This window comes from Oncorhynchus gorbuscha, linkage group LG25 (assembly GCF_021184085.1).
Source record: "Oncorhynchus gorbuscha isolate QuinsamMale2020 ecotype Even-year linkage group LG25, OgorEven_v1.0, whole genome shotgun sequence".
NCBI classification, from domain to species: Eukaryota; Metazoa; Chordata; class Actinopteri; order Salmoniformes; family Salmonidae; genus Oncorhynchus; species Oncorhynchus gorbuscha.
This window is the reverse complement of record NC_060197.1, coordinates 2,418,650-2,441,241: the sequence shown is the minus strand read 5'-3', so window position 1 is coordinate 2,441,241 and position 22,592 is coordinate 2,418,650. Positions and strand designations below refer to the sequence as shown.

At 46.4% G+C, this 22,592-nt stretch overlaps 1 protein-coding gene across 1 annotated transcript in view; it reads left to right on the top strand.

The window, feature by feature from the left end:
* LOC124013588 (ankyrin repeat and sterile alpha motif domain-containing protein 1B-like) overlaps positions 1-22,592 on the top strand; it is a 474,760-nt gene that overhangs the window by 385,899 nt on the left and 66,269 nt on the right. The window contains 2 exon segments of the mRNA XM_046327903.1: positions 11,378-11,476; positions 14,387-14,539. Of these exon segments, the coding sequence (XP_046183859.1) occupies positions 11,378-11,476; positions 14,387-14,539 (252 nt within the window).

The window sequence follows — 22,592 nt, the reverse complement described above, 5'->3', positions numbered from 1 at the left end:
AGGCCATCAAACTACTACGCTCTGAGATAGTTGAAATGAAAACACAGATGGTTGCTACGATTGAGGCCAGAATACCGGAGGTTTCTAATACGTTAAAAGCAGATTTAACCATCCTGCGGAATGAGACTGTGCCAGCAATCACATCACTCAAAACAACAACTGCGTCACACACTACAACTATTGCAGCACTGGAGACCTCCGCTACTAATGTCTCCGACTTAACTACAACCCTGGAGGCTGAAGTTAAACGCCTAGCTGAGGATTTGAAAAAGGTGAAGGAGAGCTGTGTGAGTTTAGAGGGATTCTCTCGCCGCAATAATCTGAGACTTGTATCAGTCCCAGAGTCAGAGGAAATGCATCGCGCCATGGATTTCGTTTCAGGGCTGCTGAAGGATGTTCTTGCCTTCGATGAAAAGTCCCTGATTGATCGAGCCCACCGGTCGCTGCGCCCAAAGCCCCGGGATGGGGAGAGGCCCCGTGACATAATTCTTCGAGTGCACTTTTTTCATGAGAAGATGGAGATCCTCCGACGAGCCCGCAATACCACTTTGAGCTTTCAAGGACAGAGCTTCTCCATCTACCAGGACTACTCCCCCACTGTTTCCAGGCAGCGCGCAGCTTTCGGGCAGGCCAAACGAGTACTTTGGGACCATCCAAGTGTGAAGTATGGACTGCGATTCCCGGCCCGTTTATGGATATCTCATGAGGGTAAAGACTACACATTTGAATCTCCGGATGAGGCTATGGCTCACATTCAACGTCACATCAAGAAGTCTTGAACATGCTCACAGTTAAGCAACTGTTGCTTGCGAACTGTGGATAGTAAGTAACCCACCTGTGGTACAATTATGTTTAGATATAACAGGCTAGTCTTGTATAGTTGGCGAAACCATTCAGGCTTATTTGATGTGATCTAATGTTTTGATCATCTAGTGTGCGTGCCTTACAAGCATTCAGTCATTTTAATTGAATTGTATTAAGGTTTTACTTAACTCCTGTGTTTCTAGGCTGTTTCGATCACCTATTCTGTTTGTTTACACAGTGTCTCAGTGACTCAAAATATTTTTGGTTGTTTGTTTACTGCATCCGTTTGCATTGACCCAGTAAACAGTAAATGTCTCCCGAGGCTACACGGTTTTTGGGGTCTCACTTCAATTTTAAAAGTTTTGAGCGTCATTTACGCCCAGCAAACGTTCAACGTTGCGCACACGTAGTTTTTTGGTATTGTTTGTAAGCTGTCTCAGTCAACTAGACTACTATTATAATTACTATTATTTTTGATAGTCTTACTACGATTTCCTTACTTCAAATTCGATTTTTGGCTGAGAGCCTTTATACATTTGACTTATTTTCTCTCTCAATGCATGTTATAAGACTGAGAATATAATTATATACATCTACAAGTGGTGCTTTTGTCATTCCGTTTGCACAAGGGATTTGCCTTTTTTTAATAAAAAAACAACAACATAAAAATTGTTATTTTTGCTGCTTGATCCACTACCAAAACGCGACTTTAAAGAGCGGGACTGTGGGTTTAGGTTTAAGACCGCACTCTCACAGACATACTGTGCGAAAAGAACATGTTCTATTTAGGCTTGTACCTTGTTTGGGGAGGTATTGTCTGGGATGGGGGGAGGGGGTGGGGGGGCAGGTTGAATTGTTCTGTTCTAATGTTGTCATTCTGTCTTTTTAGTTTTTTTCTGTATTTTTTCCAAACATCTACCACCGTACATTATTACTCTGAGACAAGTTATTCTGGGGGTTTTGGGCGCTCATTGCTTTTCCATTCTATGCTCTAATGACAGGGTTGAATAACGGGAATGCCCAGAGGGGCCGAAATAATGCAATCAAGTACATTTCATGGAACTGTTGAGCATTTTAGGATGCATAAGGACTGGGTTGGTCAAGTGTTCCACTCAAACTTTCATAGTAAATCAAGAGGTGCTGCTATTCTGGTTGATAAAGCTACTCCCTTTGTAGCTTCTGAGGTTATTGCTGATCCTAAGGGACGATACGTCATAGTAACCGGTGAACTGTTTTCTACCCCTCTTGTTTTGGCTAGTGTTTATGCTCCCAATTGGGATGACACAAGTTGAATTTATTCCTTTCTGTCTGCTATTCCCAATTTAGATTCTCATTTGTTGATTTTAGGGGGATTTCAACTGTAACGTGTCCCCAGTTCTTGACAAGTCCTCACAAACAAATACAGGCCCATCTAAATGTGCCCTACTTATTCAATCCTTTCTTCAGAAATATGCTATGTTTGAGACCTGGCTTTTCCTACATCCTACAGATAGACAGTATTCCTTTTATTCTCATGTTCATCAAACATACTCCTGGATTGATTACTTCTTTTTGGACAAAAAACTTCTGCCTAACCTTCGGCAGTGTACTTACGAGAGTATTGTTATCACTGACCATTCACCATTAGTGCTTGAACTAGAGTTTCCCCAGCGACCTCCTATGTGTTATCAATGGCGTCTCACCCCCATTTTACTCTCAGATAAGGAGTTTGTCAATTTCATCTCTTCTGAAATCACCTTATTCCTAGAAACTAATTCAACACCAGGTATGTCCAGCTCTACCATATGGGAGTCTCTTAAAGCATACCTACATGGCCAAATGATTTCTTATACAGCCAACCAAAACAAAGTTCGCTCTCAGCGACTTCGGGACCTGAGCGAGTCCATAGCTACATTGGATGAGAAGTATGCTACGGATCCTTCCTCTGATCTGCATAAAGAGCGCCAACTACTCCAATCTGAATTTGATGAGCTTTCTACCAGGCAAGCTGAACAGTTACTCTTGCGAGCTCGATACAAAGTCTATGAACAAGGCGACAAGGCCAGTAAACTCCTTGCGCATCAGATCCGTAAAACTGAGGCCTCACGTTTAATCGCAAAATAAGGACCCCGTCTGGTGCCACCACAGTTATACATAAAGAGATCAATGATCAATTTAAACAATTTTACTCTGCGCTATAGACCTCTGAATCCCCTCTAGACCCTTTGCTGATTGAGTCCTTCTTTAATGGCTTGAATATGCCTTCAATAGATACAGACTCCTATGACTGTCTAGAAGAATAATTTACGCTTGAGGAGATTGCAACAGCAGTGTCCGCAATGAAAAGTGGTAAATCACCAGGTCCGGACGGTTTTCCAACCAAATGTTGCAGGACTTTTTCTGGTCTGCTTTGCCCATTATTGTCTCGACTATTTGCAGAGTACCTTAATACTTCAAAGCTACCTCCTAGTCATTATCATGCTTCAATTGCATTACTATTAAAGAAAAATAAAGACCCCTGGAATGTGGATCCTATCGCCCAATCTCTCTTACAAAATCCTAGCTAAGCTTTTAGCCATCCGCATGGAAGGCTTGCTGCACCAAGTAATACACTCTGACCAGACTGGCTTTGTGAGAAATAGGCATTTATTTTTCAATATTAGGCGCCTTATGAATATACTGTACTCCCCAGCGTCGGGGGACCCGGAGGTGGTGGTCTCACTTGATGCCGAAAAAGCGTTTGACCACGTTGAGTGGGATTACCTAACAGCTGCACTTTATAGATTTAGCTTTGGCCCCAAATTCATTGCGTGGTTAAAGATTCTTTATTTTTCCCCCATGGCTTCGGTACGGACTAATAACTTGTCCTCTGACTATTTTCCCTTGCACCGCGGATCCAGACAGGGTTGTCCACTCTCCCCCTTGTTGTTTGCTTTGGCAATCGAGCCTCTCGCCATTGCACTACGCTCTAATGATGCCATTCAAGGTATAATCAGGGCGGGCTGGGAGCAGAAAGTCTCACTATGCTGACGACCTCCTTTTGTTTATCTCCAACCCTGATACCTCATTGCCACGTGCCCTATCTGTTCTTAAAAAGTTTGGATCAATCTCAGGGTACTCAGAGCCCTTCTGTACTGGCTGCAGACTGATCCTACTGGCCCTAGTCCACTCTGTTGTGCTCGTCTCTCCCAGTGTCCCTAGGCAAAAGGTGTGTCAACCCAATTGTAAAGCAGTCTCTTAAAATTTGGAATCAGTTCCATTTATCCTTTAGCCTCCGTGGCTTTTCTCTATCAGGCCCAATCAATCAGAACATTTTATTTCCTCCATCTTTGAATAATGGGGCTTTTGGCACTCACTAGACCTCTCCTCGCTAGCCCAATTATTCTTTGATGATACATTTGCCTCTTTTTCTCAGCTGCAGGAAAAGTTCAGTCTCCCCCAATCCCACTTTTTCCGCTATCTCCAGACTAGAAACTTGGATTTCCCTATAGGCCTGGGAATACAGCTATAGAGAGCATCTTGGAGTTGATGGGCTTCCTAGGGATGCAGTTTCAGATGTATATGCAATCATTCATGACATACAGAACCCTTCTTTGGTGCCTTTAAAGACTCGATGGGGAAAGGATTTGGGGGAGGAACTTGGGGAAGACGCCTTGGAATCTGTGCTGCACAGGGTGCACTCGTTCTCTTTTAGCACTAGACACAGCCTCATTCAATTCAAGGTGGTTCACCGTATCCACTGGTCGGGGGCCAAACTTGGAAGAATATTTTCGGATTTTGATCCTACCTGTGTCAGATGTAAAGTGGAACCAGCCACACTGTTGCATGTGTTTTGGGGCTGTCATAAACTGTCAGGTTTCTGGGAATTAATATTTAAATGTTTCTCTGATATATATGACACTGTTATAGATCCGTCTCCCCTTACAGCCCTTTTTGGAGTACTGCCCATGGGTACCCCCCTATCAAGAATCCAGTCGGACACTGTTGCTTATACAACTCTTTTAGCTAGACGGCTAATACTACAGAACTGGAAGATGGCAGATCCCCCATCTTAGAAATATTGGGTGAGAGATGTGTTGTGTTCTCTGAAACTAGAAAAAAATCAATTCAATTCACATGGGAACCCCAAACTGTTTAATGAGGCTTGGGCTCCATTCCGGTCTTACTTTAAACAGTCCATCCTCTGATGGCATTCCAATTAAAACTAAAATAAGTCTGTATTTGACCCCCCTGTGACTTAAGGGTTGGAGGAGCTTCTCTGTGTTTTTGCTGGGGGGCATTAAGGTCCATGTACTTATTGATTGTGACCCGCGGATGCCTTGTTCATCTTGCCTGGGCAGAGACTGCAGTGTGAGCTTGTTTTTCCCAGTTATTTTTTACATTTTGTTCACGCCTACATGGATAATCATTCTATTTTTTTTGTTTTAAAGCATTGTAAACTTTATTTTTGGTCCAGTGGATGGTCGGTCTGTGGCCATGACTGTCTGTGAGTGGTTGCATTTCTCCACCCTTATCCCTTGACTGTTTACAGGAACAATGGTGAGGTGTTTGCTCTGTCCCTGTACTATAGATTGCCCTTTAACCTTTGTAGCCTTCTGCCTGGTGTGTTTAACTTGTCTAAAGTATGGTATCTTTAAAGCTATTTTTTCATTTGTACTTTTATTTGTATTTTTTTTCTAGTTGAGTATATTATTTATATTGCTTTGTGTTGTCTTGTCTGTGTGTCAAACTTAATAAACAGATTTTAAAAAAAATATTTAAAACAAAAATAAACTCCCTTTTTTCAGGACCATGTCTTTCAAAGATAATTCGTAAAAATCCAAATAACTTTACAGATCTTCATTGTAAAGGGTTTAAACACTGTTTCCCATGAAATGTTCAATGAAATATAAACAACTAATGAACATGCACCTGTGGAAGGGTCATTAAGACACTAACAGCTTAAAGACGGTAGGCAATTAAGGTCACAGTTATGAAAACATAGGACACTAACGAGGCCTTTCAAATGACTCTGAAAAACACCAAAAGAAAGATACCCACGGTCCCTGCTCATCTGCATGAGCGTGCCTTAGGCCTCCTTTCTGGGCATGTAGAAAGGAGGCATGAGGACTGCAGATGTGGCCAGGCAATGTCATTGCAATGTCTGTACTGTGAGACGCCTAAGACAGTGCTACAGGGAGACAGGACGGACAGCTGATAGTCCTCGCACCACATCTGCCCAGGATCGGTACATCCGAACATCACACCTGCGGGACAGGTACAGGATGGCAACAGCAACTGCCCGAGTTACACCAGGAACGCACAATCCCTCCATCAGTGCTCAGACTTTCCGCAATAGGCTGAGAGAGGCTAGACTGAGAGCTTGTAGGCCTGTTGTAAGGCAGGTCCTCACCAGACATCACCGGCAACAACGTTGCCTATGGGCACAAACCCACCGTTACTGGACCAGACAGGACTGGCAAAAGTGCTCTTCACTGACGAGTCACAGTTTTGTCTCACCAGGGTTGATTGTCGGGTTTGCGTTTACCGCCATAGGAATGAGCGTTACACTGAGGCCTGTACTCTGGAGCGAGATTGATTTGGAGGGGGAGGGTCCGTCATGGTCTGGGGTGGTGTGTCACAGCATCATCGGACTGAGCTTGTTGTCATTGCAGGGAATCTCAACCCTGTGCGTTACAGGGAAGACATCCTCCTCCCTCATGTGGTACCCTTCCTGCAGGCTCATCCTGACATGACCCTCCAGCATGACAATGTCACCAGCCATACTGCTTGTTCTGTGCGTGATTTCCTGCAGGACAGGAATGTCAGCTTTCTGCCATGGCCAGCGAAGAGCCCGGATCTCAATCCCATTGAGCAGGTCTGGAACCTGTTGGATCAGAGGGTGAGGACTAGGGCCATTCCCCCAAGAAATGTCTGGGAACTTGCAGGTGCCTTGGTGGAAGAGTGGGGTAATATCTCACAGCAAGAACTGTCAAATATGGTGCAGTCCATGAGTAGGACATGCACTGCAGTAATTAATGCAGCTGGTGGCCACATCAGATACTGACTGTTACTTTTGATTTTGACCCCCCTTTGTTCTGGGACACATTATTCAATTTTTGTTAGTCACGTCTGTGGAACTTGTTCAGTTTATGTCTCAGTTGTTATGTTCATACAAATATTTACACATTTTAAGTTGGCTGAAAAAAACGCAGTTGACAGTGAGAGGACGTTTCTTTTTTTGCTGACTTTTTTGAGCTTAGGTGCATCCTGTTTCCATTGATCATCCTTGTGATGTCTCTACAACTTGATTGGAGTCCACCTGTGGTAAATTCAATTGATTGGACATGATTTGGAAAGGCACACACCTGTCTATATAAGGTCCCAAAGTTGACAGTGCATGTCAGAGCAAGCCAAAAAAAAACAAGCCATGAAGGAAGGAATTGTCCATTGAGCTCCGAGACAGGATTGTGTCAAGGCACAGGTCTGGGGAAGGGCACCAAAACATTTCTGCAGCACTGAAGTTCCTCAAGAACACAGTGGCCTCCATCATTCTTAAATGGAAGAAGTTTGGAACCACCAAGACTCTTCCTAGAGCTGGCTGCCCGGCCAAACTGAGCAATCGGGAGAGAAGGACCTTGGTCAGGAAGGTGACCAAGAACCCAATGGTCACTCTGACAGAGGTCCAGAGTTCCTCTGTGGAAATGCCCAACCTTCCAGAAGGACAACCATCTCTGCAGGACTCCACCAATCATGGACCAGATGGAAGCCACTCTTCAGTAAAAGGCACCTGACAGCCCACTTGGAGTTTACCAAAGGCACTTCAAGAACTCTCAGACCATGAGAAACAAGATTCTCTGGTCTGATGAAACCATGATTGAACTCTTTGGCCAGAATGCCAAGCGTCATGTTTGGAGGAAACCTGGCACCATCCTTACGGTGAAGCATGGTGGTGGCAGTATCATGCTATGGGGATGTTTTTCAGCAGCAGGGACTGAGAGACGCAGGAGTTGCTTTGGGACAAGTCTCTGAATGAACTTGAGTGGCCCAGCCAGAGCCTGGACTTGAACCCTATCGAACATCTCTGGAGAGACTTGAAAATAGCTGTGCAGCGACGCTCCCCACCCAACCTGATAGAGCATGAGAGCATCTGCAGAGAAGAATGGGAGAAAATCCCCAAATACAGGTGTGCCAAGCTTCTAGTGTCATACCCAAGAAGACTCGAGGCTGTAATCGTGCGTCAAGAAAGTACTGAGTAAAGGGTCTGAATCCTTATGTAAATGTGATATTTCCATTTTTACTTTTTTTTTATAAATTTGCAAAAATCTCTAAACCTGTTTTCACTTTGTCATTATGGAGGATTGTGTGTAGATTGATGAGGGGGAAAAACAATTCAATCCATTTTAGAACAAGGCTGTAACGTAACAAAATGTGGATGAAGTGAAGGGGTCTGAATACTTTCTGAATGCACTCCATTTCCCTCAGATTACACAGACCTACAAGGAATTTGAAAACAAATACAATTTTGATAAACTCCCATATATATTTGGTGAAATAGCAGTGTGACATCACAGCAGCGAGATTTATGAGCTGTTGCCACGAGAAAAGGGCAACCAGTGGAGAACAAACACCATTGTAAATATAACCAATATTTGTTTATTTATTTTCCCCTTTGTACTTTAACTATTCGCACATCGTTACAACACTGTACATAGACATAATGTGACATTTGAAATGTCTCTATTCCTATGAAACTTTTGTGAGTGTAATGTTTACTGCCCATTTTTTATAATTTATTTATCTTTTGTTTATTATCTATTTAACTTGTTTTGGCAATGTTAACATATGTTTCCCATGGAGAGTGGGAGAGCGGGAGAGCGAGACCCCCGATGGAGACAGACTGAGTGATTTGTACTAGCTAGTCATTGATCTCCTGTTGGTCTCGATAATGGATTTCTGTACCATTTCAGAATATAAATGTCTTCCCTCTGTCACTTTGACTGTGGCATGTAAATCCTGGGCTGCATGAATTTTAATTTCTGCCTTTTAAGGGAAGCTTGACCCGAAGCATTGTGTGAAAGCACTACTATGGTCTTGATAATAGACCTATCAACAGTTCAATTGAATTGACACAGTGAAGTGGACAAGTTTTTTTGCTGTTAATGAAAAGCACTTAGGTAAAGTGTGTCATTATTTGCTATATTCAATTAACACATAGAGATATTGCAATATTTCATGCTATGTTGAACAAGTACATCAAAATAATCTGGGATCATGAGCAGCAGTGTGTGGTGTTGAACAGGTATTACAGCATTGAATTGTACAGTTTAGCGAAGTTATAGAAATGGAATGTTAAAGAAAATTAATATAGAACAAACATCTTTAAAGACTTCCTCTTCCAGAAGTTATGTTTATTCTATACATGGCATTACTATACCCTTAGGCCCTAACAGCTTCCTTTCCTTGTCTCATTTCCTAGATAGGACCAGATAGGTTTTCAACATATTGCTGTAATTTGTCAAGCCCTTTACAATCAATGGTCGTGAAGGGAAGGATATGAGAAAAGAAAGCCATTTATAACCATTGAGATGCAGCCAATGACGGTGTAGGTCATGGTAGAAGTTGAACCTATCCCGATCCTAACCTTAACTGTCATGAAGTGAAAATAATATCATCCCTGGTTAGGGGTTGTTACGGGAAACCTCTACCTACCCTGCTAATGTCATCATTAGCTCAGGGGTCAAAGTTGAATATGTCAGGTAACCCCAGAGCAGAGATGAAGTGATTACATAGGGTGCATGTACATAGGCAGCCCAATTCAGACTTTCTTAGACTAATTGGTCTTTTGAACAATCGGATGAGCTCTGAAATGGACTTTGATTGGTCAAAAGACCAATTAGTGACAAAAATATCAGAATTTGGCTGCCCGTCTAAATGCAGCCATAGTGTGTGTGTGTGTGTGTGTGTGTGTGTGTGTGTGTGTGTGTGTGTGTGTGTGTGTGTGTGTGAGAGAGAGAAATGGAGAGAGAGAGAGAGAGAGGGAGAGAGAAAGAGAGAGAGAGAGAGAGAGAAATGGAGAGAGAGAGAGAGAGAGAGAGAGAGAGAGAGAGAGAGAGAGAGAGAGAGAGAGAGAGAGAGAGAGAGAGAGAGAGAGAGAGAGAGAGAGAGAGAGAGAGAGAGAGAGAGAGAGAGAGAGAGAGAGAGAGAGAGAGAGAGAGAGAGAGAGAGAGAGAGAGAGAGAGATATTCTATGAATAGAAAAGAAGGGCAGAAGGAACAAGACAAACACCCTCAGCCTCTCTATCTCCCCCTGTCAGAGACCAGCGGCGAGTGATTAGTCATGTCTTTGAAGCCCCAACCATCCGTCTCTGCCCCGGCTCTGGGTGCCATTACTCTGGTCTGACGGTGTAGGGCGGTGACTGTAGCAGATGCTGGGTGTTCTGTGCTCTCTTAATCAGCCTGAGTGGTCTATCGTACAATGGCACTGGAGGAGACTGTGTGTGTTTCAAATGGCCCTCTATTCCCATGTAGTGCAACACTTTGGCTAGTAAATTCAATACAACTGTATTTATGCCCTAAGATATTGCAACGTACGTCCTCTAATATAATACAATAGCATCATGTTACCCTAATGTACCGCCCTATACAGTACATAAATACAACATAAGCCCATGGCTCTTGGTCGGTAGAGAGCAGCAGGTTAGAGGTTCACGTTGAGGATGACATGAAAAAGATGGCTGTGAAATCTGCCGTTCCATTCCTCCTTCATCCCTCTGTGCTCCAGATCGATAGCTATCTGTGTTATTGTCTAGCCAGGCCAAGAGAGGGGATGAATGAGATGTGGAGGAGTGACACGTTCATTCCCCCTACCAGGTGTGATCTGTGTCTGGGCTTTAGTACAGCCTGAGGCTGGGGCTCCACAAGAGAGAGAGAGACAACTCCCAGCACCTCACCTCTCTGGTGCCTTCTCTCTCTCAAACTCTCTCTTTCTATCTCTCTCTCCCTCTCTCCTCTGTCCTTTATTCACTCGTCTGTCTGTCTGTCTGTCTGTCTGTCTGTCTGTCTGTCTGTCTGTCTGTCTGTCTGTCTGTCTGTCTGTCTGTCTGTCTGTCTGTCTGTCTGTCTGTCTGTCTGTCTGTCTGTCTGTCTGTCTGTCTGTCTCTGTCTGTCTGTCTGTCTGTCTGTCTGTCTGTCTGTCTGTCTGTCTGTCTGTCTGTCTGTCTGTCTGTCTGTCTGTCTGTCTGTCTGTCTGTCTGTCGGTCTGTCTGTCTGTCTGTCTGTCTGTCTGTCTGTCTGTCTGTCGCTGTCTGTCTGTCTGTCTGTCTGTCTGTCTGTCTCTCACTCGGTCTCTCACTGTCAATTACATTTCAATTTAAGGGGCTTTAACAAAAAAATGTCATAAATATTTATATACAGTGTTGTAATAATGTGCAAATAGTTCAAGTACTAACAAAATAACTAAGAAACCAGTTAGATTATTGATAGCCATTTATGCAAGATACCCCTCACAACAAGGCATTGGGATGGGTGGAGTAGTGAACAGAGATCTCTGCATGATGATGTCACTGATCACTGATCAATGGGCTGATGATGTCATGTGTATGTTCCCCATGCAGGGCAGTAACGTGGTGGAGGACCAGGACCTGCTGGAGATCGGGATCCTCAACTCAGCCCACAGACAGAGGCTGCTACAGGCCATACGCCTACTGCCCAGGGTCAGTACTGCGTGCGTGCGTTTGCGTGTACAGCAGTAATAATGAATCCAGCATCATTAGGATTCTGTGGAGGGGATAACATCAGAAGATGAGCTCTTCACCAGTATATATTAAATATTGTATTTGTGCATCTCTGGGCGACGTTCTATCTAATCCTGGGGTCATTTCATGTTTTCATGTGTATCTGAGTTATTCGCCAATAGAACATCGCTCTAAAAACGATATAACATTCAAAATGGTTGAGTCTTTCCTTGTGCAGTCACACACACAGCCAATATACCCAACTAAGTGAGAGTTGTCAATTAAATGAGAGAGAGAGGGAGGAACTCTGGGTAACCAATCTTCTTAAATTTCATCTCAGTCAGCACTTTCCTTCTCTCATCCCTGCAAAGTTTTCAAACGACAGAGAAATCCTCTCTCTTCTCCCTCACCTTGTGGAAAGAAGGATGCACATTTTAGGTAAATGTCACATGATGTGCTCACTCCAAAGACCCAAGTAGGATGCCAAATCCTTATTACTTCAGATATATCCTCTTCTATGAGAAAAAGCAGAATGCTCTTCTCCTCTGAAGTCGTGTTGACTGTATTGCAAAAGACAACAAAAGACAACAAACCATACCAACCATACCACCATACCAAGTAAATATAGGGAAGAATAAGATGCATTTGCCTAATCCTAAATAAACCTTTAGCCCTTACACCCCTTGTTGATCTGAGGGATTTAGATAGCTATTCTGTAAGCAGTATGGAACTAGCCCTGCCTCTCCCTCTGAATGGCTAGGTGGGATTTTCTCTATAATGCTTATCATGTCCTTGGGTGCTAAGGGTTGGTATGGAATTCAGAATCTTATATCCAATTTCTGTATTTAAGTCATCATTTTACATGCAGCACAGGCTATGCTTCCCCTCCCTCCTTTCCTCACTCCCTGTCTCCCTCTGCCCCCTCTCTCCCTGTTTCCCTCTGCCCCCTCTCTCCCTGTTTCCCCTGCCCCCTCCCTCCCTGTTTCCCTCTGCCCCCTCCCTCCCTGTCTCCCTCTGCCCCCTCCCTCCCTGTCTCCCTCTGCCCCCTTCCTCCCTGTCTCCCTCTGCCCCCTCCCTCCCTGCCTCCCTCTGCCCCCTCCCTCCCTGTCTCCCTCTGCCCCCTCCCTCCCTGTCTCCCTCTGCCCCCTCCCTCCATGTCTCCCTCTGCCTCCCTCCCTCCCTGTCTCCCTCTGCCCCCTCCCTCCCTGTCTCCCTCTGCCCCCTCCCTCCCTGTCTCCCTCTGCTCCCTCCCTCCCTGTCTCCCTCTGCCCCCTCCCTCCCTGTCTCCCTCTGCCCCCTCCCTCCCTGTCTCCCTCTGCCCCCTTCCTCCCTGTCTCCCTCTGCCCCATCCCTCCCTGTCTCCCTCTGCCCCCTGTCTCCCTGTCTCCCTCTCTGCTCCCCTCCCTCCCTGTCTCCCTCTCTGCTCCCCTCCCTCCTTTCTTCCCTCTCTGCTCCCCTCCCTCCTTTCTTTCTTCCCCTCTTTTCTTCCCTCTTTGCCCCCCTCCCTCCCTTCCCCCTCTTTGCCCCCTCCCTCCCTGTCTCCCTCTGCCCCCTCCCTCCCTGTCTCCCTCTCTGCTCCCTCCCTCCTTTCTTCCCTCTCTGCCCCCCTCCCTCCTTTCTTCCCTCTCTGCCCCCTCCCTCCCTGCTTCCCCTCTGCCCCCTCCCTCCCTGTCTCCCTCTGCCCCTCCCTCCCTGTCTCCCTCTGCCCCTCCCTCCCTGTCTCCCTCTGCCCCCTCCCTCCCTGTCTCCCTCTGCCCCCTCCCTCCCTGTCTCCCTCTGCCCCCTTCCTCCCTGTCTCCCTCTGCCCCCTTCCTCCCTGTCTCCCTCTGCCCCCTTCCTCCCTGTCTCCCTCTGCCCCCTGTCTCCTGTCTGCCTCTGCCCCCTGTCTCCCTGTCTCTCTCTGCTCCCCTGTCTCCCTGTCTCCCTCTCTGCTCCCCTCCCTCCCTGTCTCCCTCTCTGCTCCCCTCCCTCCTTTCTTCCCTCTTTGCTCCCCTCCCTCCCTTCCCCCTCTTTGCCCCCCTCCCTCCCTTCCCCCTCTGCCCCCTCCCTCCCTGTCTCCCTCTGCCCCCTCCCTCCCTGTCTCCCTCTCTGCTCCCTCCCTCCCTGTTCCCTCTCTGCCCCCTCCCTCCTTTCTTCCCTCTCTGCCCCCCTCCCTCCCTGCTTCCCTCTCTGCCCCCTCCCTCCCTGCCTCCCCTTTGCCCCCTCCTTCCCTGCCTCCCCCTTTGCCCCCTCCCTACCTGCCTCCCTCTTTGCCCCCTCCCTACCTTCTTCTCTCTCTGCCCCCTCCCTCCTTTCTTCCCTCTCTGCCCCCTCCCTCCTTTCTTCCCTCTTTGCCCCCTCCCTCCCTGTCTCCCTCTGCCCCCTCCCTCCCTGTCTCCCTCTCTGCTCCCTCCCTCCCTGTCTCCCTCTCTGCTCCCTCCCTCCTTTCTTCCCTCTCTGCCCCCTCCCCCCTGCCTCCCTCTTTGCCCCCTCCTTCCCTGCCTCCCCCTTTGCCCCCTCCCTCCCTGCCTCCCTCTCTGCCCCCTCCCTCCTTTCTTCCCTCTCTGCCCCCCTCCCTCCTTTCTTCTCTCTCTGCCCCCTCCCTCCTTTCTTCCCTCTCTGCCCCCTCCCTCCTTTCTTCCCTCTCTGCCCCCCCTCCCTCCCTGCCTCCCTCTTTGCCCCCCTCCCTCCCTGCCTCCCATCTTTGCCCCCTCCCTCCCTGCTTCCCTCTCTGCCCCCTCCCTCCTTTCTTCCCTCTCCCCCCTCCCTCCTTTCTTCCCTCTCTGCCCACCTCCCTCCTTTCCTCCCTCCCTGCCTCCCTCTCTGCCCCCCACCCTAGTTTTAGTGTCCGGTATCATTGCTCTTCATATCATCTAGTGACAGTCTGTCCCCTCCTCCTTCCCCCTCCAGGTGCGTCCTATTGGCTATGACGGTAACAACCCCACGTCAGTGGCTGAGTGGCTGGAGTCTCTGGAGCTGGGAGACTACACTAAGTCCTTCCTCATCAACGGATACACCTCTATGGAACTGGTCAAGAAGATCTGGGAGTTAGAACTCATCAATGTGAGTCTATTACTGGTTATTGCTGGTTATTACTGTTTTTTAATGTGCTTGCTGAAAACACACTGCTGTTATTCCCCATACGCTACTATAGAAATACTGACTGAAGAAGACAGTAGAAGCAAGCACACACATTTCTGCTAGTAAATGTTCATTTTCAAGTTTGTTTATTAGGATCTATCTTTAGTCCACAGAACAGATAGATGATGACACGTGGAGCACAGGTGGTGGTCACATGGTCCCCTGACAGATTTTGTCATCTTTGGATCGTTGGAACACACAGCTTGGTTGTGGGTTGCAGGGTTGGTTGGTTGGGGAAACCCTTCAGTAAGTGAGTGGTTGGTGGGTTGCAAGGTTGGTTGGTTGGTGGGTTGCAGGGTTGGTTGGTTGGGGAAACCCTTCAGTAAGTGAGTGGTTGGTGGGTTGCAAGGTTGGTTGGTTGGTGGGTTGCAGGGTTGGTTGGGGGGTGGGTTGCAGAGTCGGTTGGTTGGTTGGTTGGTGGGTTGCAGGGTTGGTTGGTTACAGGGTTCGTGGGTTGGTTAGAAGGTTGGTGGGTTGGTTGCAGGGTTGGTAGGTTGGTGGGTTGATTGGATACAAGGTTGGTGGGTTGGTTGGTGGGTTGGTTGTTTACTGGGTTGGTGGGTTGGTTACAGGGTTGGCTGGTTGGTGGATTGGTTACAGGGTTGGTGGGTTGGTTGATTGATTGGATACAAGGTTGGTGGGTTGGTTACAGGGTTGGTGGGTTGGTTACAGGGTTGGTGGGTTACAGGGTGGGTTGGTGGATTGGTTACTGGGTTGGTTGCAGGGTTGGTGGGTTGATTGGATACAAGGTTGGTGGGATGGTTACAGGGTTGGCTGGTGGGTTGGTGGATTGGTTACTGGGTTGTTTGCAGGGTTGGTGGGTTGGTTACAGGGTGATTACAGGGTTGATTACCGGGTTAGTGGGTTGGTTGGTTACAGGGTTGGTGGGTTGGTTACAGGGTTGGTGGGTTGGTTACAGGGTTGGTGGGTTGGTTGGTGGGTGGGTTGTTTGCAGGGCTGGTTGGTTGTTTGGTTATAGGGTTGGTGGGTTTGTTACAGGGTTGGTTACAGGGTTGGTGGGTTGCTAACAGGGTTAGTGGATTGGTGGGTTGGTAACATGGTTGGTGAGTTGGTTGGTGGGTTACAGGGTGGAAGAGTTGGTCACAGGGTTGGTTGGTTGGTTACAAGGTTGGTGGGTTGGTTGGTTGGTGGGTTGTTTGCAGGGTTGGTGGGTTGGTTGGTTACAGGGCTGGTGGGTTGGTAACAGGGTTGGTGGGTTGGTAACAGGGTTGGTGGGTTGGTTACAGGGTTGGTGGGTTGGTTACAGGGTTGGTGGGTTGGTTACAGGGCTCGTGGGTTGGTAACAGGGTTACAGGGTTGGTAGGTTGGTTAAAGGGTTGGTAACAGGGTTACAGGGTTGGTAGGTTGGTTACAACGTTGGTGGATTGGTTGGTTGGTGGGTTGTTTGCAGGGATGATGGGTTGGTTGATTTCAGGGTTGGTAGGTTGAAATCCACGATCATCTCCTTTGTTTTGTTGCCGTTGAGTGTGAGGTTATTTTCCTGACACCACACTCCGAGGGCCCTCACCACCTCCCTGTAGGCCGTCTCGTCGTTGTTGGTAATCAAGCCTACCACTGTAGTGTCGTCTGCAAACGTGATGATTGAGTTGGAGGCGTGCATGGCCACACAGTCGTGGGGGAACAGGGAGTATAGGAGAGGGCTCAGAACGCACCCTTGTGGGGCCCCAGTGTTGAGGTTCAGCAGAGCTGAGATGTTGTTACCTACCCTCACCTGCTGGGGTGTCGGCCCGTCAGGAAGTCCAGGACCCAGTTGCACAGGGCGGGGTCAAGACCCAGGGTTTCGAGCTTGATGACGAGTTTGGAGGGTACTATGGTGTTAAATGCTGAGCTGTAGTCAATGAACAGCATTCTCACATAGGTATCCCTCTTGTCCAGATGTGTTAGGGCAGTGTGCAGTGTGGTTGCGATTGCGTCGTCTGTGGACCTATTGGGGCGGTAAGCAAATTGGAGTGGGTTTAGGGTGTCGGGTAGGGTGGAGATATGCTACTATATGTAAGAGCTTTCTGGGAATTGATACACACATGTACTGTACCCTCTCACACACACACACAACCTGTATTTAGTGGTCAGAGTTGATTAAATCGAGTACCTGCTGGTTTCTGTGAGAAGAGAGGAGGATGGTGTATTTTCTCTCCTCCAGTGCGGTATGAAGGGATGAGGGAGAGAGAGAGAGATTATGTAAGTACTTAGGAGGCAATGTCTCACAACACCGGGGAAACCACCCACACTGTTTGTCCAGGGTCCCTCAATAGTCTCTCAGTGGCCTGCTTTCCTTGTCTACTCTCGCTCTTCTGGGGGTGGAATGCATCTCAGTAGTCTGAGGTATTCTCCTTTCCTCATCTCCTTTCCTCTCTCCTCTCCTCTCTGAAAACAAATGGGGAGGTGAAACGTGTTACAGAGGTGGATGTTAGTATACTGTTCAGATGGAGGGAGAGGAAATGGCTGTAGAGGATTGAGAGGAGGGTGTAGTTTGAGTTAGAGCCACAGGAGGGTAGAGAAGAGACCGGCAAAGGTATTCACTTCTGCACAAAAATTTACATTACATTTACATTTAAGTCATTTAGCAGACGCTCTTATACAGAGCGACTTACAAAATCTGTGTGTGTGTGTGTATGTACACTCCCCTGCGTTTGTGCGTGTGTGTGAGTGTGCATGGTGTGTGTGTGTATGTACACTCCCCTGCGTTTGTGCGTGTGTGTGAGTGTGCATGGTGTGTGTGTATGTACACTCCCCTGCGTTTGTGCGTGTGTGTGAGTGTGCATGGTGTGTGTATGTACACTCCCCTGCGTTTGTGAGTGTGTGTGAGTGTGCATGGTGTGTGTGTATGTACACTCCCCTGCGTTTGTGCGTGAGTGTGCATGGTGTGTGTGTATGTACACTCCCCTGCGTTTGTGCGTGAGTGTGCATGGTGTGTGTGTATGTACACTCCCCTGCATTTGTGTGTTTGTGTGCATTTGTGAGTTAATTTCAGTGCAATAGTTACTCTCTGTCAGATGTGGGACTCCCGTTCACACTATTATTAATTAAAACACATTGCTTCATTAGTAGCGTTTGACTTGAGCGTGTGACACCAGCGTGTGTGTGTGTGTGTGCGCGCGTGTGTGTGTGTGTGCGTGCGTGTTTGTGGTGCCTCACTACCAATCATTGAGAGCATGACTCCTTCTTCCTTCGCCTGATTACTGTATACAAATGACAGTACCATTACATTTGGGTTAGGGGGTTTCCACTGCGTCACACTGACACTGGGGACAGGAAAGAGGAGGGGAACGACGTGTGTGTGTTTGGGGACAGAGAGAAGCCCTATAATGACTCTGTCTCTGGGGTGATGGAGAGGTCAATGCTCTTCACACTGGCTACTGGAGAGAGAGAGCACAATTACACCCAACTAAATGATCAAACAAAAAGGTAATTACTTGATACATTGGAAAGAATTAAACAAAAAAAACAGAGCAAACAGGAATGCTATTTGGCCCTAAACAGAGAGTAGTGGCAGAATACCTGACCACTGAGACTGGACTATGTACAGACTCAGTGAGCATAGCCTTGCTATTGAGAAAGGCTGCCGTTGGCAGACGTGGCTCTCAAGAGAAGACAGGCTATGTGCCACTGCCCACAAAATGAGGTGGAAACTGAGCTGCACTTCCTAACCTGCTGCCCAATGTATGACCATATTAGAGAGACATATTTCCTTCAGATTACACAGACCCACAAAGAATTTGAAAACAAATCCAATTCTGATAAACCCCCATATCTATTGTGTGAAATATCACAGTCTGCCATCACAGCATCAACATGTATAATAATAATAATAATAATATATTCTTGTTGCCACAAGAAAAGGCCAACCAGTGAAGAACAAACACCATTGTAAATACAACCCATATTTATGTTGATTTATTTCCCTTTCGTACATTAACTATTTGCACATCGTTACAACACTGTACATAGCCATAATATGACATTTGAAATGTCACAAAACATCTGTGAGTGTACTGTTTAGCGTTCATTTTTGTTGTTTCACTTGCTTTGGTAATCTTAACATATGTTTCCCATGCAAATAAAGCCCCTTAAATTGAGAGAGAGTATGTGTGTGTATATATATATATATATTAGCTTTTAGCCTTGTTCCTTTCAAAGCTGCTTATATCCTAGACATGGGATTGGCAAGAATATATATATATATAGAGAGAGAGAGATAGATATATATATATATATATATATATATATATATATATATATATATATATATATATATATATATATATATATATATATATATATATATATATATATATATATACACTGCTCATCCTAGATCTGAATGAATGAAATATTCTTATTAAATACTTTTTTCTTTACATAGTTGAATGTGCTGACAACAAAATCACACAAAAAAACTATCAATGGAAATCAAATGTATCAACCCATGGAGGTCTGGATTTGGAGTCACACTCAAAGTTAAAGTGGAAAACCACACTACAGGCTGATCCAACTCTGATGTTCTTAAAACAAGTCAAAATGAGGCTCAGTAGTGTGTGTGGCCTCCACGTGCCTGTATGACCTCCCTACAACGCCTGGGCATGCTCCTGATGAGGTGGCGGATGGTTTCCTGAGGAATCTCCTCCCAGACCTGGACTAAAGCATCCGCCAACTCCTGGACAGTCTGTGGTGCAACGTGGCGTTGGTGGATGGAGCGAGACATGATGTCCCAGATGTGCTCAATTAGATTCAGGTCTGGGGAACGGGCGGGCCAGTCCATAGCATCAATGCCTTCCTCTTGCAGGAACTGCTGACACACTCCAGCCACATGAGATCTAGCATTGTCTTGCATTAGGAGGAACCCAGGGCCAATCGCACCAGCATATGGTCTCACAAGGGGTCTGAGGATCTCATCTCGGTACCTAATGGCAGTCAGGCTACCTCTGGCGAGCACATCGAGGGCTGTGCGGCCCCCCAAAGAAATGCCACCCCACACCATGACTGACCCACCGCCAAACCGGTCATGCTGAAGGATGTTGCAGCTAGCAGAACATTCTCCACAGCGTTTCCAGACTGTCATGTCTGTCAATGTGCTCAGTGTGAACCTGCTTTCTTCTGTGAAGAGCACAGGGCGCCAGTGGCGAATTTGCCAATCTTGGTGTTCTCTGGCAAATGCCAAACGTCCTGCACGGTGTTGGGCTATAAGCACAACCCCCACCTGTGGACGTCGGGCCCTCATACCACCCTCATGGGGTCTGTTTTTGACCGTTTGAGCAGACACATGCACATTTGTGGCCTGCTGGAGGTCATTTTGCAGTGCTTTGGCAGTGCTCCTCCTGCTCCTCCTTGCACAAAGGCAGAGGTAGCGGTCCTGCTGCTGGGTTGTTGCCCTCCTACGGCCTCCTCCACATCTCCTGATGTACTGGCCTGTCTCCTGGTAGCACCTCCATGCTCTGGACACTACGCTGACAGACACAGCAAACCTTCTTGCCACAGCTTGCATTCATGTGCCATCCTGGATGAGGTGCACTACCTGAGCCACTTGTGTGGGTTGTAGACTCCGTCTCATGCTACTACTAGAGTGAAAGCACCAGCAGCATTCAAAAGTGACCAAACCATCAGCCAGGAAGCATAGGAACTGAGAAGTGGTCTGTGGTTATCACCTGCAGAACCACTCCTTTATTGGGGGTGTCTTGCTAATTGCCTATAATTTCCACCTGTTGTCTATTCCATTTGCACAACAGCATGTGAAATTTATTGTCTATCAGTGTTGCTTCCTAAGTGGACAGTTTGATTTCACAGAAGTGTGATTGACTTGGAGTTACATTGTGTTGTTTAAGTGTTCCCCTTATTTTTTGAGCAGTGTATATAGAGAGAGAGTATAGAGAGAGAGAGAGAATACCATGAGAGAGAGATGATAAATAACAGAGGGAGAGTGATGGGGAGAATTGTTTCTCGATTGATTTCCCAGTAAATCACTTTATAATCTCTATGGGCCACAGATTCTGTAGCGACCGGGGAGACGATGGAGAGGCGGAGGGCCATTGTGGAAAGGTTTAAAATAGAACTAGGTGTCTGTGTGTGTACATATACAGGCCTGCTGTTGTGGGATTAGAGCTGTGTTGCTCCAAAAACACCTCTTAATCTTTTCTCCACACAGACACAGACACAGACACACACACACACACACACACACACACACACACACACACACACACACACACACACACACACACACACAACTAACTTGATAGACCGGTTGCAAGAGCTTCCTTGTTGCAACTGTCAATGAGCTAGATGTCAATGCTTCCATCTCCAGAACAGATCGCCAGGTCTCTCTCACAGAAGAAATGTGAGGAAGCACCAAATGTCCGAGCATATTGAATGGAACAATGAGCATTCTTATTGGATGATTTCATGTAGCACCAAAATCTGTTTGGGCTGTTGGGCTGTTGGGCTGTTTGGGCTGTTGGGCTGTGTAAATACTGAACACCACCATGAATCATTCCAGTAGACAAATCATATTCATCTTTTGAGCCACAGAGATCTACTTGATATAGAAGTGTTTTGAGCTTTAAGATAGGCTTTTAGCTTTTACCCTTGTTCCTTTTAAAGCTGCTTACATCCTAGACATGGGATTGGTAAGAATGCAGACTCATTCCAAGTGGAATAGGCAGGTAGTCTCGCGGTTAAGAGCGTTGGGCCAGTAACCGAAAAGGTCGCAGTTTCGAATCCCTGAGCTGACTAGGTTAAACATTTGTCCATGTGCCCTTGAGCAAGGCACTTATTGCTAAATACAACGTTGAATGATTGCAACAGACATGTAGAGTTTGTATTATTGCTATGATGACTATGACATGGATTGATGTTGGAGAGACAGCTGCAGTAACATAACCATGCACAAGATGGCGCCACAGCCTTTCATTTCCGCCTTCCTCCCTGTTGTCAGGCAGACAGAGAGTGGCACCACTCCATTAAGACACCTAGAAGAGGCGAAGGCTGAGAGCACAGAATGGAGTAATTAGGAAATTCAACGTGATTGGAAAGCTTTCTAGAGAGTTAAAGTGGTAGAGAAGTTGAGGTTGTTACTTCCCCCCAGGACCTCATCCTCTTAATATGAGACTCAGTGGTTTTCCTGACCCTCTCAGACCAGTGTTCGTTTTGGCACTGTTTGTTAGATTTACTCTCAGTCAATTTGTTTGCTATCCCTGTTCCTTTCTCACCAAATGTTTGCGTAACAGGCTATTGGTAATGTTACCAGGGTCACGTTCAGTTTTAAAAACGTTCCTGAACGTTGCAGATAGAAATACCATGAATAGAGCCGACGTTATTCCTTATTCAACATGTCAGAGAGGCATGTTTGTTTTATATAACATATTTCCATCTGACTGTTCCATCTGACTGTTCCAAAACATTGCGTCCTGCTGAATACACCCCAGGTTGTTAGCTATAGCTAGTTAATGAGGTAACACGACTGAACAAGGTGTAGTTTTAACAAATGATTGAAAAGCTCTGTCTCAGAAACTATTGTCCAGTCCACTTAGTAGTTAGATTTTTGTTACAGAGATAATTTTGTCTCGTTATGTTTTAGTCAACTAAAACAAAAATCATTTTAGTTTAGTTTTTGATTTTTTTCTGGGACTATGTAGTAATTTATTGTCTTGTCAATTGCCACTAAAAAATAGGTGTTTGACGAATATTTTTGTCACGATCTTTGTTGATGAAATGAACAGGGTCTCAGACAGAGAACACGGTGTGTGTGTGTGTGTGTGTGTGTGTGTGTGTGTGTGTGTGTGTGTGTGTGTGTGTGTGTGTGTGTGTGTGTGTGTGTGTGTGTGTGTGTGTGTGTGTGTGTGTGTGTGTGTGTGTGTGTGTGTGTGTGTGTGTGTGTGTGTGTTAGGGAGTAAAAGCTGGGAAATCTCGTTGAAAGCAGAGGTTATTTTTGTTAAATGGGACTACTAGTGATAACTAGTGT